At 33.9% G+C, this 13645-nt stretch overlaps 1 protein-coding gene across 1 annotated transcript; it reads left to right on the top strand.

Annotated features, from left to right (window-relative positions):
- The first annotated feature begins 1501 nt into the window (after positions 1 to 1501).
- On the top strand, positions 1502 to 12387 carry LOC107706970 (E3 ubiquitin-protein ligase MARCH9-like). Its single transcript, XM_016510821.1, has 4 exons — positions 1502 to 1913; positions 9805 to 9960; positions 10090 to 10282; positions 11195 to 12387. The coding sequence occupies exons 1-4, from the start codon at positions 1572 to 1574 to the stop codon at positions 11527 to 11529; spliced, it is 1026 nt and encodes a 341-aa protein (XP_016366307.1). The 5' UTR covers positions 1502 to 1571; the 3' UTR covers positions 11530 to 12387.
- The last annotated feature ends 1258 nt before the right edge of the window (positions 12388 to 13645 follow it).

The raw sequence follows: 13645 nt of genomic DNA, 5'->3' as shown, positions 1-13645 counted from the left end.
AGGCAGACGTTGACAAGAATTCCAATCAATAAACTGCATTAGAGTGCTGACCCATCAGCTAAAGCCATGAATGCGTCCTTATATGGGTCAATCCTGTTATGCAGAACATTTACATGTCCCTATCACATTTTTTAATAGGCCTGTATTGTGTAAAATATAGTTGCCTGAGCTTGAAAATATGGTTTAATCTTCACAAATATGCTTCTATTTTGTGTTGCAGAGTTCAAGAGGTGCTGCATAGCAGATCTGACCCGTAAAGCTCATTTATATTTCCCGCGTCCCTTTGACACGTAGGGGAAACGTCACGACGAGAGATCAGCACCTTGGACAGCGGCGCCCGTCAAAATTCAGCATACTTGGAATCTCCCACGGGAGGATGGAGCAGGAGCGCGCACGGCAGCGAGACGTTTGTAAATGAATCATTTTGATTGGGCGAGAGCGCGCCTTGGAAACAAGGGCCGTGTGTTGATGCGCACGGCAGAACGTCCATTTCGAGGATGAATCAGAGGGGAGCAGCATCAGCATCCCCATCACATTACGATCCACAGCATCAGAAGCTCCGACTGACTATCACACTCTGCGAAGAAGGAAAATAGGCGAACCTTCGCACGGTGCCTTTTATTCTTCCGTTCTGGAAGCCCCATCTTCCTTTGAACGTAGCGAGGAACCATATCGGCCGGGAGGGGGGATGGTGATGAACTTCAAATGGAGCCAATATGCTGGCATTTCCCCCCAGCTCTTCAGCCAATACTGCCATTATTATTTATGTTTTTAAAACACCAACCTAATGGATTGTTCTGAGCTCTGCGTTTGGGATGGGAGGTGGCGTTGGAATATGTCGACGGGAAGATGCACAAGGAAATGATGTGAAAGCTTCGTCATGATGCCTCTGATGAACAATAAACAAAACTATAGGATTGCACCCGAATCCAACTTCCAGCTCTTTTGGATTATGTTTTTATGCTGAAGGATCCCCCGACGATGACTGTATGTGGCAGCGATGCTCTGAAATGCCATTTTGCATCTTCCTTGTCTCTCATCCGTGCGTCCAGGCTTTGGATTGCTGGGAGTTTATGAAAATTACATCTCTTTAGACCTGGAACAATGCATTGCTGGCTATTTATTGCAATACCATATGCTTATTATTGGTCATCCTCGCGCTCTATGATGATTGTATCAGAGAAACAACATCGGCCCTAACAGGCACATACATGCCATCAGACGGAAAATAACAAGTCCAGAGACTTTCTGACCAATTACCTTTGGTTTGGACACTTTCCTCTGAGACTTTAGGGTAGCAACCGCGTTTCTGCCGAATAAAATATTAATAATAGGCCTGACGGGATCAATGACAACAACAATAATTATAATAATACTAATAAAAACAACAACAATAATAATGCATAAAAATCACAATATTATATAAAATAACAACAATAATAATTATCAAATATAATAATATTCATATATATATAAATCAATAAAAATAAAATACCGAAAAAAAAATCACCCCTTTCGTAAACAATTAAAAAATTTCACTTCAGCCATACGACATACATATGTAGTCAAACATGTTCAAGAACCGGATCCGCATGTTTTTTAACGAACTGAAGGTGCTGGTTTTCATGCGATCCGGTTCTAGACGGTCCGACAGTGACGCAGAGCCGAGCAGACGATCCAACAGCATGAGGGGGCTCGGGATGGGCGGCTGCGGATGGCCGCCCTTCGTTGACTGCTCCAGCCGGGACGACGAGGAAGAATACTACGGGAGCGACCCCAGGCCCAGGAGTCTGGCGTTTGAGGAGAAAGACCCGAAACTGCAGGCGGGCCTGGACGCGGTCAGCCTCTCCAGCAGCACGAGCAGCGGCATGAGAACACCTCAGTGTCGAATCTGCTTCCAAGGGCCCGAGCAGGTACCCAGACGCTGTTTTATATCTCGTGTGTGAGCACAATAACAAGGCTTGTGTGGGTCTTTATGTTAATACTCATATTTCCCATTTTAAATGTAGGCCTACATTTTGTTGGTACATTATAAATTATAATGCAGTGGCCATGCTGCACATGCTGCTTGTTATTGTTGCTGTAGTGAATTACTCCAGTATGTACAGCTCCACAAAGTACACGTTGTTCATTAGCATTACTCATTTTTAAATGTCAATACAACGTGATATGAACACTGAACTGTGGTTCATTATAATAATAATAATACTATGAACAACAATGCATAATTGTAAATAGCTCCACAAAATAGTTATGCAATAAGTACGTGTTGTCCAATAATATTTATGTAAACACACTTACATGAACACTGAAATGTGATTAATACTAATAATAATACTACGAACAACAAAGCATAACTGTAAACAGCTCAACAATGTAATTATGCACTAAGTACATGTTGTCCAATAATATTATTCATTAATTATTAATGACATTAATTTGTACTTAATTATGTAAAAACACTTGCATTAACACCAAAATGTGGCTAATAATAATAATAATACATTCTAATATACAATAATAACAAAAAACAAGACAGTTATCTAATTTATACTATATTATAAGCAGAAAAAATAATCGGCATAATTAAGTATATGTTGTATAATAGTTTTATCATATTTATTAATGTAAATAAACTGTAACATAAGCACAGCAAAATTATGTGTATAATATGCATTTGTGTTTATGCATTATGCATTGTTCTGTAGTGTTGCTTGCTTACTGTAAATGTTAAACGTATTAAAGTGAGCCTTAATTTTGCATAAATAACCAGAAATTGTTTGGGAAGTATCGACTGCTTGTTTAGCTCACCGTCACACCATCTGGAACAAAGACCAGCGGCAGCATGTAGGCTAATAATGCATTTCTCTTTTGATGGGTTTACAGGTATGCCATTGGAGACTGTCGGTTTCCAGGTTCAATATGCCCACCCAATTAACCTCTCTATTGCTTTTTTATGAGCAGTAGACGTCTCAATGACGTTCTGTATGGAAATGTAGTGTGGATGTTAAAGCCCAGGGCAGCCTGAAGCTGATTCGTTTGCAATGCAAAGACTGTTGTGTTCATGCAGGCCAGGAGCAGGATTCACATGGTCTGAAACGGAAATGTTAGGAAAAACAAGACTCAGTGAGATCCTAAAATTAAAATAATAGGCAACACAGTTCACTTTTTAATTGTCAAATTATTAAGCAGCAAAATAGATGTTGTTCATCTATGAGTGATGTTTTCTGTCCCGTGATGGATGACCTGCTTGATTGGTCATCCAGTGAACTGAACGTCTATATTAGTATAATCAGATTCTCATGGATAAATCAGTGTGTGTTTGTATTTGTATGGGATAGGCGGAACATAGGATGGATGTTTGGTCAGCAGCCAAGCTGAGAAACAACAGATGTGCGAAACCTGTAAAGCTCGTCTGCTGCAAGTTAGCCGTAGACATCAGCTAATATGGAAAGATGTTAGCGATGTACCAACACAATCCATCTGGCAGTGCATCTGATTATGTCATCCTCGGTGTCTGTTTTCAATGCGAGATGCATTTCAGTGTAAACCTGCCTCTCAGGTAAATGGTTTAATGAGCTGTTGAAAGTGCCGGACAGACAGAAGAAAAACAGCCGCTGGAATAAAGACATAAGGAGTCCGCTTTCAGGCATTTTAAGATCTGTCATTCATAGTTATAGTATTATTCATTAACATACAATTTAATCAGAATTTCAAGAACTGACCTCTTTAGATCAAGGGGGCATTAGCCCCTGCTGATGAACGTCGTAACTGCACAGTTTGGAAAAATTAAAGGGATAGTTAACCCAAAAAAGGGCGTTCCTGTAGCGATACCAGTACAATATCTCACGGTTCTCAACCAATCAGATTTGAGAACCAGAACGAACTGTTGTATAAATAAATTTACGTATGCTCATGTCATTCCAAACCTGTTTGATTTTATGCAAAACACAAAAGAAGATATTTTGAGGAACACTGGACCCCATTGAAATTCAATGTATGGACATTTTTTTAAAACATAAACAGGAATTAAAATTAATAAGAATAATTTAGAATAATAATTAAAATAACAATTAAAAACTAAAAAAAAATCTCCATTGGTGGCCGTTCAAAAGTAGCTGTGTATTCTAACACACACACACAAAAATCAAAATTTCACATATTTCATTATATTATTATAGATATTTTACCAGTGCCTGATTCTGTTTTGGAGGTTCTTAAAATCATTCAATAAACAATAACATATATTATAAATAGTGTATAATATTTAGAATATAATATTTTTTTCCTCTCTTTGATGTCACACCTATTTAGCAGTGTTATTTTAGTATCGAGATACTATTATAGTTTTTATAAATATTTTAATTAGTATTTATATTTTCTGATTTTATTTAAATTTTAGTTAAAATTTTAGTCATTTTGTTCTGTGCATTTCTAATTTTTATTAGTTTTATTTAAATAGGCCCATATAATTATTTTAGATTTTGTTATCAACTAGCTGAAATAAAATAAGTTTAACGCTTTTTTTTTTACTTTACTTTACTTTACAAAAGAAGATATTTTGAGGAACACTGGACTCCAAAACAACACTGAATCCCATTGAATTTCAATGTAAGGACATTTTTTAAAAACATAAAAAGGAATTAAAATTAATTAGAATAATAATGAAAAACTAATATATATATATATATATATATATATAATTATTTTTTTTTAAAGCATGTGTGGTTTTAGTTAACTGTAATAACTCTGCTATTTAGTCGCTTGTCATCCAGGGGTGCGTTTCCCAAAAGCATCGTTAGCTAACTATGGTCGTCAGTTCCACTGAACTCTATTGGTAACGACGGAACTTGCGACCACAGTTGCTTTTGGGAAACCCACCCCAGAGTGATAAGTCACCATTTACGGCTCAAGCGATTGACTCACAACCTGACTGCATAATGATGTCACGTTTTTTTTTTTCATATTTAATTTTATTTTGTTTCTGTTAATGTTGATGTTTTTTTGAAGTAACAAAAATGTATGGTTTTAGTTTTAAACAACTATAACAACACTGCTATTTAGTCGCTTGTTATCCAGATTTATAAACCATTTATGGTTCATGTGATTGACTCACAATGCGGCTGCATGATGATGAATCACGTTTCAAAGCTACAGTGTATAGATGAAAGACAATGCAAACATATAGCTCCAGGAATCATAGTCCTCGTTGCTTTAAATATGACTGGCGTGCTGAAGGGGGAGATGGGATATCAGTCCTCATCAGTCAGCTTTCTGATCTGTCAGGGCTTATGGACGATGTAAAACTGATTTGTTTTGATGTGCTCGTTCTGGATACGAGCTCTAGTCAGATTAAGCTGAGAGGTTTTTTGAAATATTTCGTTTTAGCGCCAAAGCGTGATCTGCCATGATGCTGCTGTCTCTTTTCACACACAGAACGAAGCTTTTTGTCAATGATTACTATGTGCAGAGAATGACTTGAGTGCTAATTACAGATGTAAAGATGGAGAGAGCTTCTGTTACTGATGTTTGATTTTGGCTAAACTAAATCTGGCCTTGGTTCTCGGATAACAGCTAGATACTCTGAAACAACAAGAGGAGGACAGGCTGTACTTTAAAGCACAGTATGACTCATCCAGGTCCACTTATCGTAACGCTCACATTGATCAGACTCGTGATGTCAACTTGACGGGAAATGTATAGGACAAGTACAGTGGGCTTCAAAGGTGAAAATGCGTCTTTTATATTCTTTAATTTGATGCAAAACTGTTCAGTATAAGAATTTAAATGACAGCAACACTTATGTGGTCTTAATCTGATGATCATCTTCTCCGGCATGATTCGAGATCTTCCAAAGAGATTCTAGTGCCTTAATGGAAGCAAGAAAATCCTTTTGTATAAAGGAGTTACAATGAACAGTGTCACAATTAACTATAAGTAGTGACTAGTGACCAAGAACTAGTACAGAATCTTAAATATTTCCTTTTCAATAACTTTTCTTAGTTTTAAAATGTTGAAAGTCAATTAATGACCATTGATTGCTTTGCTCTTTTTCTTTAAATGTAAGGAATTATTTATGCCGCAGTACAGGAGTACTTCAGAAGCCATTCAGTGTTTCTTTTGTTTGCAGTCTTTCTCTAAAGATTACATCAATCTTACAGTCCTGTATCTCTGCCCCCCAGTTGGAGATCCTGTTCTTTATACTCGACTTGTTATTCACAGTCTATATATTGAATGTTCTCTTGGCAGCTCTGGAAATGCTGCCGTTGCATCTGTAATGCTAGTTGATTCATGGTTTCTCGCTAAATACATCTAGCACCGTCACTGTCAGTTGTTGTGGTGGATGCAGTGTTATTAGTGGTGCAGGCTCATACTTAGTGTTACGGATTTGAATAAACCTCTAACCTTGAGTGCATACTATAAATATTACAAGAGTTATACAAGAATTATTATTATTTTTATTTTTGTTTACTTTCGTTTACTACTACTAACAACAACAAAAATTTTTTATCATTATTATTATTATTGTTGTTAAATTAACATTTTAAACAAAATAAAATATTTGGAGAAGATTTGGGGGAAAAAAATCTATTTGCAATTTTTTTTGATAATAACTGTGATTTGGTATTTTTAGTAAAAAAAACAAAAAAAAAACAAGGTTTTTGTGCTTGTTTGTAAGGTTGCACATTTGGCCCAAACGTTTGGGATTATATATCAATATGACTATATAATAATAGTAATAATAATTAGTAGTAGCAGTAGCAGTATTAAATTAAATATTAAACAATGTCATACTATTGTAATATTGTACTGTTTAATAAAAAACAATTTTTGAATTAGTATTCATGAAAAATACAACAACAACAATACGGGCGCCGCAGCATAAATGGCTGCCCACTGCTCCGGGTGTGTTTGTTCACGGTGTGTGTGTGTTCACTGCTGTGTGTGTGCACTTTGGATGGGTTAAATGCAGAGCACTAATTCCAAGTACGGGTCACCATACTTGGCCACATGTCACGTCACTTTCACACTTTCACTCATGTGTTATGAATTAGGTACGTTACGGTCTCTGACAGACGGCATGTTGAAGCCACTCAGGCCGCATTTTATCCTTCTTCTCAGAAACCAATGTTTTAGTGAAAACATCCGGTAATGTGGGCTTTCCAGGAAATGCGTGTAGCCTCTGCTTCTTGTAAATACGACTATTTGACAGACATTGAAGTTGTGATATTCAAAGGATGGGGATTTGAAAACAGATGGATTGTAAGATAATTATTTATTTCTTAGCTGATGGCAAGTATTCAGTGAAGTGATTGATGCCCATGAGTGTGTTATGTTGATGTTTTTAGTTGTAATATTGCAAATGATAGCGCACCTACGTTTTTGACAGACGTGATAACGTGCGCGAGAGCTGAACTCTTTGCTTTTTGGGTATTATAAAATATGCTGGAGACGTTCTAAATGCTTTTTTGCGTAGTTCATTATACTTATTTTACAGAATGAAGTTTATTTTGTGGCTTAAATAAACTACATGTTTCTCAGAGACTGACATGTTTGGCTTGTCAAAAATGTTACATTCCGCTGTCGCAAATTCGTTGTCTTTTGAATTAGCTTTTATTTTAGTTTTCATTCCTATTTTAGTTAAGTTTAGAATTATAGTATTTATTATTTTGAATTAGCTTTTATTTTAGTTTTCATTCCTATTTTAGTTAAGTTTAGAATTATAGTATTTATTATTTTGAATTAGCTTTTATTTTAGTTTTCATTCCTATTTTAGTTAAGTTTAGAATTATAGTATTTATTATTTTGAATTAGCTTTTATTTTAGTTTTCATTCCTATTTTAGTTAAGTTTAGAATTATAGTATTTATTATTTTGAATTAGCTTTTATTTTAGTTTTCATTCCTATTTTAGTTAAGTTTAGAATTATAGTATTTATTATTTTGAATTAGCTTTTATTTTAGTTTTCATTCCTATTTTAGTTAAGTTTAGAATTATAGTATTTATTATTTTGAATTAGCTTTTATTTTAGTTTTCATTCCTATTTTAGTTAAGTTTAGAATTATAGTATTTATTATTTTGAATTAGCTTTTATTTTAGTTTTCATTCCTATTTTAGTTAAGTTTAGAATTATAGTATTTATTATTTTGAATTAGCTTTTATTTTAGTTTTCATTCCTATTTTAGTTAAGTTTAGAATTATAGTATTTATTATTTTGAATTAGCTTTTATTTTAGTTTTCATTCCTATTTTAGTTAAGTTTAGAATTATAGTATTTATTATTTTGAATTAGCTTTTATTTTAGTTTTCATTCCTATTTTAGTTAAGTTTAGAATTATAGTATTTATTATTTTGAATTAGCTTTTATTTTAGTTTTCATTCCTATTTTAGTTAAGTTTAGAATTATAGTATTTATTATTTTGAATTAGCTTTTATTTTAGTTTTCATTCCTATTTTAGTTAAGTTTAGAATTATAGTATTTATTATTTTGAATTAGCTTTTATTTTAGTTTTCATTCCTATTTTAGTTAAGTTTAGAATTATAGTATTTATTATTTTGAATTAGCTTTTATTTTAGTTTTCATTCCTATTTTAGTTAAGTTTAGAATTATAGTATTTATTATTTTGAATTAGCTTTTATTTTAGTTTTCATTCCTATTTTAGTTAAGTTTAGAATTATAGTATTTATTATTTTGAATTAGCTTTTATTTTAGTTTTCATTCCTATTTTAGTTAAGTTTAGAATTATAGTATTTATTATTTTGAATTAGCTTTTATTTTAGTTTTCATTCCTATTTTAGTTAAGTTTAGAATTATAGTATTTATTATTTTGAATTAGCTTTTATTTTAGTTTTCATTCCTATTTTAGTTAAGTTTAGAATTATAGTATTTATTATTTTGAATTAGCTTTTATTTTAGTTTTCATTCCTATTTTAGTTAAGTTTAGAATTATAGTATTTATTATTTTGAATTAGCTTTTATTTTAGTTTTCATTCCTATTTTAGTTAAGTTTAGAATTATAGTATTTATTATTTTGAATTAGCTTTTATTTTAGTTTTCATTCCTATTTTAGTTAAGTTTAGAATTATAGTATTTATTATTTTGAATTAGCTTTTATTTTAGTTTTCATTCCTATTTTAGTTAAGTTTAGAATTATAGTATTTATTATTTTGAATTAGCTTTTATTTTAGTTTTCATTCTTTTTTTAGTTTAATTTTAGCCATTTTTCTATATGCTTTTGTCATTTTTATTAGCTTTTTAAAATATTTATATAGCTTTAATGATCTTTTATTGTTTAAATTTAAAATAATATTTTATTTTATTTATTTCTCATTTTCATTTAAGTATTAAAGTTTACTTTTTTCAGCTAATATTTATGTTTTATCTTATTTCAGTTTTATTTCAATTACCAATCATTTTTCATATGTTTAGATTTAGTTAACAATAGCAACGCTGGTTAAATAGAACATAAAATAGCATTTCCCACGAATTTAACTTCCTCATTTCCAAGTTAAAGCAAATATTAAGCTGGAAACAATTTAGGGTGAAACTTGATTGTATTGATCAGGATTTAACTGTAATGATTAGACTGTGACTGGTGTTATTGGATAATATGATTTCTTCCTGCCCCACAGCCTTGGTGACATGAGCAGAAAAGAGGCATTTCAGAGGCAGAGGAAGTTATCATGTTTGATGAAAGTCAATGAAAATGAACCATTTCCTGGGACTTTTATTAAGACAGTAAATAGCATTGATTTTTGATTCTTGGATCTGTCGGTCATCAGATTTCATTCTCCCCTGTCTGCAGGGGGAGCTGTTGAGCCCATGCCGCTGCGACGGCTCCGTGCGCTGCACCCACCAGCCCTGTCTGATTCGCTGGATCAGCGAGAGAGGCTCCTGGAGCTGTGAGCTCTGCTACTTCAAGTACCAAGTCCTGGCCATCAGCACCAACAATCCGCTGCAGGTAAAGCGTCAGCCTCAAACTGTGAAGTATCTGGGTCAGGGCGAAGCACTGGCTAGCGTCTCTATTTATAGGCTTCTACAAGCAAAGCAAGAAGACGCCATCTCATCTTTTTAATGCTGTGTGTATCAGTGGCAGGCGATTTCTCTGACGGTGATTGAGAAGGTGCAGATCGCCGCCATTATCCTGGGCTCACTCTTCCTCATCGCCAGTATCTCGTGGCTGGTGTGGTCTTCTCTCAGCCCGTCTGCCAAGTGGCAGCGCCAGGACCTGCTCTTCCAGATCTGCTACGGCATGTACGGCTTCATGGACATTGTGTGCATAGGTGAGAAGCAAAACACCATGGATCCATTTTTTTTTTAATGATTAGGACCTGTCTTTGATTTCCTATAGACTTTTCAAACCAAACTATGAGAATTTTGAATCATAACAACCCTAATACACAAACATTTGCATATACATATGAATGGATATATGTATAAATTTGTTATAGGGAAATTATGGGAACTTTACAAAAAGGTTTGTTAACAGGTAATATATTAGGTATATTGAATTAATGAATGATACTTTTTAAGTTAACGTCTTAATGTTTGTTCAGAATAAAATAACTAGTGTTGTTACTGATGTTCATTTATGTAATACATTACTATTGTTATTTCTTAATTTTTATATTATTAAAAATAACGTTTATATAAAAATAGTATATTGTGAACGAACATCAATTATTAATAGTAATTAATATTAATAAATAATAAATTAAATACATTAAATATTTGTATATATTATTAAAATGTTTATATAATTATAAAATTATATATATTGATAGATATACTATTACTATTTTTAGGTACATTAATAATGCATGAACATGAAATGTTACTGATGTTAATTCATGCGATACAGCATTTTAATGTAAAATACATTTTAAAAAGCAATTCAATATTTATTTATTTTTTTGTTTTAAAACTGTTTATATAGCAAATTCACAAATGTTCTATATATTATTGACAATTTATAATATTAATATACTAATAATAACTTTGATGTTTTTTAATGTATGAACTGATGTTAATTTATGTAATATATAATATTATAAAATAATATTAACCTAGATTCAATGTTGTTAGTTCATGATACCTAGTGCATTGACAAACTGAAGATTATTGAAAAGTGTTAGTGAATTTCCATATGTTTATGGATGAATCAGTAACATCCACTAATCTCTAATTCCTCACAGGCCTTATAATCCACGAGGGCTCATCCGTGTATAGAATCTTCAAGCGATGGCAGGCTGTAAACCAGCAGTGGAAAGTATTGAACTACGAGAAGTCGAAGGACTTGGGAGACCCGGTGAGCTCCAGCAGTAAGGCAGGCAGCCGCGGCGCACGCAACAACCCGCACGGCCTGGCCAGCGGCAGCAGGGGGGGCCGGCGAGTGCGCAGGTTAAGGACTATCCTCAACCACCACTGCGGCTACACCATCCTCCACATCCTCAGCCAGCTGCGGCCCAGCGACACGCGGCTCGGAGCCGCCACCAACCGCGAGGTGGTGATGCGGGTCACGACCGTATGAGGTCGGAGAGAGAAACAAAGACGCATTTCAGGCTCCAAGCGCCTTTTCCTGCAAAACACAGTGTTACAATGCCAGGATGATCGCGATTTTCTTTGCATAACGACTTTTTCAACGGACAGGAATGCACACGAACAATGCGTAGGACATTGGTGCCATTCATTCCTGGAGTTTCTATTGGCGAGACTCTCTCATGATCTAGCACACTATTGCGTTTTTAAGTTCGATTTCCTCGCTGGTGTTGTTTTTTTATCGATACGGTTTTTAAAACGTTTTGATTTTCTAAGGGAGAATGGTACATGGAGTGACATCGACGTGTGATGTATATGGTAACTCATAGGGTCCTATTGTTGTAAATGATGTTTACGGATGCTTCTGATGCAGCAAGAAAGCCAACCATAACCAAACGATCACAACACAATAACCAGGGAAACGAGATACGAATTGTTACATACTAAAATATAAAAGGGGAGGGTGCAATAAGACATAATAAGATTATACAGAGAATAAAAAGACGTAAACATTTAAAAGAATTTGATCTTCTCTGCAATAAAGATACCTTTACATTTTACAGTGACCTTTGCATGAGGGTAGAGTTTTATGCCTCCTCGACACATGGACATGATGAATTTGTTTTATTCAGAATGGTGCTCGTTTGAATAAACACTACTATTCATCTGCTGTTTGTGAAATGCATCATCACACAGGCTTTTGTTCGTTTAAGTGGCTTACAGATACACACCTATACTACTTTTTTGTTGGCGGTTTGGAACGTAACCTTTCAGCAATGGCTCATCACATACAGAGCTTTCATTTGAATGTGAACAACACTGAATTACAAGCAATTTTACCATATAACGCACAAATGACTAAATGCAACTTGATTTGAAAGGAACGGCTGATTAGCCTTAGTATGCAAAAAGCAGACAACCTGTCCAGATCCATATTATATTCTTCTGTTTTCTAGTTCAATCTATATTATTATGAATGCATACAATTACCAGTTCGTTTAAATATAGATTGCAATTTCAACCTGTTCACACCCAAAAAATCTCCCTCTGATGTTTCCAACTCACATTTCTTTCTTCTATTTAATCTGTTGAACACAAAGATGTTTCGCTGAAAGTCTGAGCCGCTACTTTGGTCAGAAAGAAGGTGGTGATTTACACTATCATGCTCTAAAAATGACACTAAAACTAGTCCATGCAACTCATGCACTACATAGTCTTCTTAAAGGAACACTCCACTATTTTTGAAAATAGGCTCATTTTCCCCGGCGTAATAATCAAGGAACTTTGCTGCCGTACCATGGGTGCAGCAGGCGCAATGATATTACGCAGCACCTGAAAAACTCAACTGTTTAACTCTAGGGGAGTTGGAAAATGAGCCTATTTTCAAAAATAGTGGAGTGTTCCTTTAAGTATTTTAGTTTTGAATTAAAATTTTAGGGTACTGTCCATTTAAAGGAATATTCAAGTTGATCTCAAGTAGCATTTGTCATTGTTAATTATTTAAAAAAAAATTAATATTAATAAATAAATAAATAATGATAATACACTTAAAATAATGGAAGTAAATGCTGCCAATTTTGGAAGATTTAGTGACTAAGAATAAAAATACATATAATTGTATGGTTTGGTTATAATTGTGTGGTTATAATTTTATTAAAGCACTTACATTAGATATAACTTTACATAGCAAGCGATTTTGACACTAAAACACATATATAGTTTTCTACTGCTGAAGCAGGGAGTATTAAATGTTTCCAAACTGGCCCCATTTACTTCCATTGTAAGACTGAAAGAATAAAATAACCTCTTGAAGGAAAACAATACGTTAAGTTCAGTCGACAAAATTTATGTCAGTGTTGATTTCGACTCTCCCTTGTTTTTGTGTAGACAAAAAAAAAAGGAAATTGAAATTCATTTTTACGGTAATCAAAATGCCACAGATTTCCTCCATTCCGCTTAATGTATAAAACCTAGAATTTTCTTTAAAGAAGTCATTTCACATCTGAATATTTGGGTTGAAGTGTTCTGGAACAGTGTTGTAAATACAACTTAACCACTGATTTCTAGTCGTGTCCTTTTTTAGTAGTTTGGCTTTTACAACGAAACAC

This window comes from Sinocyclocheilus rhinocerous, unplaced genomic scaffold (assembly GCF_001515625.1).
Source record: "Sinocyclocheilus rhinocerous isolate Xijiao unplaced genomic scaffold, SAMN03320098_v1.1 scaffold714, whole genome shotgun sequence".
NCBI lineage: Eukaryota > Metazoa > Chordata > Actinopteri > Cypriniformes > Cyprinidae > Sinocyclocheilus > Sinocyclocheilus rhinocerous.
Note: the sequence above shows the minus strand (reverse complement) of the source record. Positions and strands in the feature narration are given on the sequence as shown.